The 6786-nt window shown below is 54.6% G+C and overlaps 1 protein-coding gene across 1 annotated transcript; it reads right to left on the reverse strand.

Annotated features, from left to right (window-relative positions):
* Positions 1-2683: 2683 nt before the first annotated feature.
* On the reverse strand, positions 2684-5355 carry LOC126037158 (olfactory receptor 14A16-like). Its single transcript, XM_049797425.1, has 2 exons — positions 5310-5355; positions 2684-3669 (listed from the first exon to the last, which is right to left on the reverse strand). Exons 1-2 carry the CDS (start codon positions 5353-5355, stop codon positions 2684-2686), a joined length of 1032 nt encoding a protein of 343 aa, XP_049653382.1.
* Between the last annotated feature and the right edge of the window lie 1431 nt (positions 5356-6786).

Consider the following 6786-nt stretch of genomic DNA (forward strand, 5'->3'; position numbering starts at 1 on the left):
ATAGCTGGGACCCCTATGTGTGGGGTGTCTATGGGGCTGGGATGTCTGGGACCCCTATATGTGGGGTGTCTATGGGGCTGGGATGTCTGGGACCCTCATGTGTGGGGTGTCTATGGGGCTGGGATGTCTGGGACCCCTATGTGTGGGGTGTCTATGGGGCTGGGATAGCTGGGACCCTCATGTGTGGGGTGTCTATGGGGCTGGGATGTCTGGAACCCCTATGTGTGGGGTGTCTATGGGGCTGGGACACCGGCATCCCTGGCCATTGTCCCATCACCCGCGGGGTGATGACACCTCGTCGCTGCCAGGTCTATATCGGGACACGGTGGGGGGATTTGTTATCTCGTTCCCCTCCCTAACAAGGCGCCGTGGGGCCGGCTGTGGGGCTGGGATGGGAGGAGGAGGAGGAGGGGGGGGGCTGGCAGCTGGCCCCGAACACGGCATCCACTTTGTCATCGGGGAGGTGACAAGTGTCCCCGGCGAGGTGACACATTCCCGCGGGGGGGGGGGAGGCCAAGCTGAGTCCTCCTCCCCATTGTGCTCCACAGACCCCCCCCCTCTGCCCCATAGCTTCCCTATAGAGCTCATAGAGACCCTATAGAGCCCCATAGAGACCCTACAGAGCCCATAGAGCCCCTCTAGGGCCCCACCGAGACCTATGGGACCCAATGGGGACCCTGTTGAGCCCCTCCCCCCACGGCCCCGGTCCTGCGGGGGAGGGGAGCTGCTCACCCGCCTGCCTCCCCCTGGGATCGGTCATGGGGCGGCGAGAGCGGGGGAGGGGCGGGGTGACCGATGGAGCGGGAGGGGGATGGACATGGGGGACGGACGGACGGCGAGATGGGGGGGAAGAGAATCGTAGAATGGTTTGGGGTGGAAAAGACCTTCAAGATCGAGTCCACCCATCGCCCACGACACTGTGGGATGGAGCACCCCGTCCACGCGCTTTTTGAACCCCTGCAGGGACGGGGACTCTGCCACTTCCCTGGGCAGCTTGGGATCTCAGTAAAGACATTTTTCCTAATATCCAGCCTAAACCTCCCTTGCCACAACTTGAGTCCATTTCCTCTCCTCCTATCCCTAGTTACTTGATAGTAGAGACCAGCACCCACCTCGCTACACCCTCCTTTTGGGTAGTTGTAGAGAGCGATGACGTCTCCCCTCAGCCTCCTCTTCTCCAGACTAAACCACCCCAGTTCCCTCAGCTGCTCCTCATAAGTTCTCCAGACCCTTCTCCTTGTTCTCCAGAGCCTTCACCACCTTGGTTGCCCTTCTCTGGACACGCTCCAGCACCTCAACGTCTTTCCTGTAACGAGGGACCCAAAACTGAACCCAGGACTCGAGGTGTGACCTCAGCAGCGGTCACAGCACGTTGGTCCACAGAGGCATTGATCTTGGCAAGAATGTCTCATTGACAGTATTACATGAATAGTATATCGCATGTTTGTGTCTTAACGCTACAGTCATCCACTCTGGAAACCTGAATTTGCGTAAAGTTTGTAACCTTGAATTGGCGCTTGTTTAGGTATTTTCAAAAAGAATTTTCCTCCTCTTCCTCCTCCTTCTTCTTCTTTTGTGTGTGGTCGGTCCTGATCCTCATTCTGCACGTTCTCACTCTTCAGGAAACAGGGACTGCGTGCCCTGTATTCCTCCTGCCACTTTCTGTAGCTCTGTGACTTGCCTTTGCCAGGCTGCAAAGGATGTTTTCTCAAGCTCAACTGAAGAATGCATCAGCCTGCTCCTGGCTACACAGGCACACTGTGTTAAGGTTTGTGAGCAGCAGCTCTGAAACAGAGTCAGAAAAATAGAAATAATATCCTGTTTCCTCTTACAAGCTTTGTGTTATGTGTCCTTCAAAGTGGTTTCAGAGCTGAAAAGCCCCTGGCCTTTCAGGCAAATAACAGTCTCATTGGATTTGACTCATGCTGAGCACAGGGAACAGAGCAGAGTAGAACAGAACAGAACAGAACAGAATGGAATAGTTCAGCTGGAAGGAACCTACAATGAGACACTCGATGAGCTGTCTAGGGCCAGTCTCTTCCTGACAGACAGGGTGGATCTGGCTGGGGATGGGAAGGAGGAGGGCAGCCATGGCTGCTACCACCATGAGATGGTGGAGAAGTACGAAAACCAGCAGAAGGGCAGTGCGGGACTGCACGAGAGCTGCTTTCTGGTAGCTGAGGATCTGCTTGGACTGTGTTGTGGTTTCAGCCCAGCTGGTAACAAAGGACCATGCAGCCACTCCCAGGACTGTGACCGAGCTGCCAGAGCACTCCAGCCTTACACCAACCCAGGGGCTCAGAAGGAGAGCGTGGGAGTGCAAAGAGAGCAGCTCTGGGAAGACCAATTGCTGGTGCTGCCTGGCAGCGCTGCTGTGCTGAGACTCTTTTCCCCTTCCCCTCTGCACACAGGCACTGCCCTGCAGCTTCACCAGGATCTCAGAGGAAGGTTCTCAGGCAAACAAGTCACTGCAGGGTCCTTTATTATGCTGAAATACAGAGAGAGCACTGCGCATCATTTACACAGCCTCTGGGTCAAATTCTAGAGGTAGACAGTGAATTAGAAGTGGGATGAATAATAAACTTTCATTGTGCACATTATCACTAGAAAAATAAAGAAAACACCACCGCCACCACAATGAACAATCTGAGAAGGCAGGCAGGGCCTGCACTGAGTTACATTATCAGAGCTCTGCAGAAGAAAACAGGCAGTTTACTGCTTCTGAAAAGCACCCGCTCATCATTTTCTGCAGGGCATCCTTGAGCTCCTGGTTCCTCATGCTGTAGAGGAGGGGGTTCACTGCTGGAGGCACCACCGAGTACAGAACTGCCGAAACCAGATCGAGCGATGGGGAGGAGATGGAGGGGGGCTTCAGGTAGGCAAACACTCCAGTGCTGACAAACATGGAGACCACGGCCAGGTGAGGGAGGCACGTGGAAAAGGCTTTGTGGCGTCCCTGCTCAGAGGGGATCCTCAGCACGGCCCTGAAGATCTGCACATAGGAGAAAAGAATGAAAACAAAACAACCAAACACTAAACAGGCACTAAGCACAAGAAGCCCAACTTCCCTGAGGTAGGAGCGTGAGCAGGAGAGCTTGAGGATCTGGGGGATTTCACAGAAGAACTGGCCCACAGCATTCCCCTGACAGAGTGCTAGTGAAAATGTATTGGCCGTGTGCAGCACAGCATGGAGAAACCCACTGGCCCAGGCAGCTGCTGCCATGTGGACACAAGCTCTGCTGCCCAGGAGGGTCCCGTAGTGCAGGGGTTGGCAGATGGCAACGTAGCGGTCGTAGGCCATGACGGTGAGGAGAGAATACTCCGCTGAGATGAAGAAAAGAAAGAAAAAGACCTGTGCAGCACATCCCCAGTAGGAGATGGCCATGGTGTCCCACAGGGAACTGGCCATGGCTTTGGGGACAGTGGTGGAGATGGAGCCCAGGTCGAGGAGGGAGAGGTTGAGGAGGAAGAAGTACATGGGGGTGTGGAGGCGGTGGTCGCAGGCTATGGTAGTGATGATGAGGCCATTGCCCAGGAGGGCAGCCAGGTAGATGCCCAGGAAGAGCCAGAAGTGCAAGAGCTGCAGCTGTCGCGTGTCTGCAAATGCCAGGAGGAGGAACTCAGTGATGGAGCTGCTGTTGGACATTAGCTTCTTCTGGGCATGGGGCACTGTTCAACAGGGAAAAAGAAGGTGACAAGTTAGAAGAGACTTCTCTGAGCAAAACCTAATGCATTTCTCAAAGAAACCCCACCAAAGCTGCCTCTCCTATTTCAGAAAGACCTTTGTCGGGTCCCTTTCACGAGCTATGCTTGGTGCTGGCTGAGGCTGCACTGGGAGCAGTAGGCTCTGCTGTGGGCTCCAGGGGACTCAGTCCTGCCCTACAGCAAGAGGTAAATAGGAATGCGGCGAGACCTAATATTGAATCTACTTGTCCTATCACAGAGTTTTTCAGCATTGTCGCTCCCAATTCAACGAAAAGTGGGGAAGAGCTGAGGAGATTTTCTTTGGAGTATTTAGTTCTGGTTTCCCCACCAAACTTACGGAGTGCATTGGGTAGGGAAAGAAGCGAATGTCCTAAAGATGGGGTGTCCTGAAAGGAGACTTTTGTCATTTGTATCCCTGGGAGCCTGGGGATTAGGAGGGGATTGGGATATTTTATTCACATGGACAAATCTCTGCAATGCACCAAAATCCCCTCTCCCCATTCCTCTCCAGGGAAAAGGACAAGAGGAGCAGGGACAGGAGGATGAAAATGGATAAACACTACAGCTGGTGCTGCCAATGGAGGCAGGAGAGGGACAGATGGTAGGGCGTTTGATAATTTCTTCTCTTCAGGGCTGAGGCCACTGAGAGGGTGACGGAGTCCCCCTGGCCGTAAGGGCAGAGGATCTGCTGGGTGGGACAAAAGACCACGGGTTTTCTCCAGTGATGGCAGGGACATGCCTGAATCCCCCTTCCCACAGCATTTCTGGAAGCAGCTCCCTCTCACTGCCTGCCCCTGTCTCTGCTGCATAGAACTGTCCCTGTCAGCAGCTGCTTCTCCCTCCCCTTGGCTGCTCCCTCTCCCTGCTCACAGACCCCATCCCACCCGCTGTGGGCTCAGCTCTGCCCTGCAGACCCCTCCTGGCAGACAAGCACTGCCCAGGGACATCTCTGTGTGTGCAGGGGCTAAGAAGCACCTCAGACAAGTCCAAAGGACAACTGGGGTCTCGGTGCCTTCTCCAGAGGGGAGAATTAAATTCTAGTATCACACTGCCCACCTGCCCACCAAGATGATAAAAATTTAAAGCAAAACCTCCTTAACTTTCAGGAGAATGCTGCCTTGACGTTCTTCTTGAAAGTCCCCTTGGAAATGCCCAGGACTAAACCTGACCCACGCAGCACCCTCTCGACAGCGGCAGCACCCTGCTCTGCCCTTCCGGGGGTCATTTCTTTCACCCACACCTTCTCCCCACCCTGTCATGGGGATTTCCCTGCGCACGCTGAGTGCTGACCCTGGCAGGCAGCAAAGTCCCTGCTCCACCACTCAGCCCCTGAAACACCAGGACCCTGCTCTGAAGGACAGCCCGGGGCACCCCTGCATGCACACCCGGCTTCACAGCCCTGCAGCTGGTGCCAGCAGAAGGCAGCCTCATGCCCTGTCCCTCTGACAGGGCAGCAGGGAAGCCCTGCTCTGGAGCACACCCTTCTCCTCTACACCAGAGAAATGAAGAGTCCTCCTGCCAGATTCCATACACTGTCAGCTGTGCCAGTGTTCGGAGATCCCTGCAGGAACTGAAGCTCTATTGCCCTGCACCCACAGACTCACCATGCAGAGGGCTGTGAAGATTTCTCCCGCAGTGAGCTCTCAGCATCCTCCCACTCCACACTGCCTTTAAGCTCTCTCTGCCTTGCAGGTCTCCTCTCGATGCCTGCAGGCAGTGCCCCCAGCCCTGCTCCTGGGCAGAGCTGTCTCTCTGCAGCGCTGCCCGCTTGCCAGGAGCTCCCTCTGTCCCAGGAGCCCAGCCCAGCTCAGCAGCAGAGGACCAGCCCACGGTGACACTTTTTCTTCCCTCTCTGGGCTCCCTGCAGATGTGTCCCTGGGCCTCCAGGGGAACCTGCTGGGAAACAGGCTGAAGCAATCACTGATGTTCCCTCCCGCACCTGGGGAGAGACACTGCTTTCCAGCAGGGTCATTGCTCTGCTGAGAGACAGACTTGGGTCCAAGAAGCAACTTTTCTGAGAATCATAGAATCTTTTCAGTTGGAAAAGACCCTTAAGAACAGCAAGTCCAACCGTGAACCTAACACTAGCAAGTCCACCAATAAACTGTGTCCCTAAACACTGTGTCTTTGAAATACCTCCAGTGAGGGTGACTCAGCCCCTTCCCTGGGCAGCCTCTTTCTTCTGCCATCATTGGGCAGGACACCCAGACAGTGACAGGCAGGGATCTCCTTTATCTCTGCTGAGTCCATGGAGGCATCTCATGCTGGGTCTGTAGTCCTGGGGCTGGAAGGGGACTCATCTCCCTCCCATGCCCACCACAAACCCACAGGAGGAGGGATCCCTCTTGCCTCAGTGCAGGTCTGCAGTAAAGAGGCACCTGCACGTCAGCTCCTTGTCTCAGCTCCCATGCTAACTAAAGTTGATGGAGGCCAGGAGTGAGGTGTTCAGATGCAAATGTCTGGTGACATTGGAGGTGCCAGAGGTGGTCAAAGAGGTGTGCAGGTAATAAAGAGAGATCCAAGATATGTGCAGGCAGATATAGAGACAGGACAACATCTGAGCACCTCTTTCTGGTGGCTCCTGGGAATTTCCTTTGGCCAACTGAAATCACAGCTGATGCCCAATTAAGGACAATGGAACCTGTCCCTCCTCATGATGTTCAAGGTGGCATGTAGAGCTATTCCTCCGCTGGAATGGAGTCATGTGCCATTGGGAGAGCTCAGTCTCTCCCTCTTCTCCATCTGTTGGATTGACGAGATCTTGGGTGGTAATACTGGAAGTTGTCTCTTGTTCAGCCCCACCTTGGGTTACAGAATTCTGATCAGCTACTCAATTCCACGTTCAGATCCAGGCCCACAGAGCTACAGGACATGTCAGGGCTGGCATGGGAATCACAGGCACTATACAAAAAGCAATTCTCCTTCAGGGAGGGTGTGCAACAGACACCCCAGATGGCATCTCAGAAAGTATGGTTTGGTGCCTTTGTGCCATTGGCAGTTGCCATCAGTCAGAGGCACCAGTCATCAGATGCCATCAGAGATGCAAATTCTGTCCCTTCTTCTACCCATTAGCTGCTGGCA

The sequence above is a fragment of the Accipiter gentilis genome, unplaced genomic scaffold, assembly GCF_929443795.1.
Source record: "Accipiter gentilis unplaced genomic scaffold, bAccGen1.1, whole genome shotgun sequence".
Lineage (NCBI taxonomy): Eukaryota > Metazoa > Chordata > Aves > Accipitriformes > Accipitridae > Astur > Astur gentilis.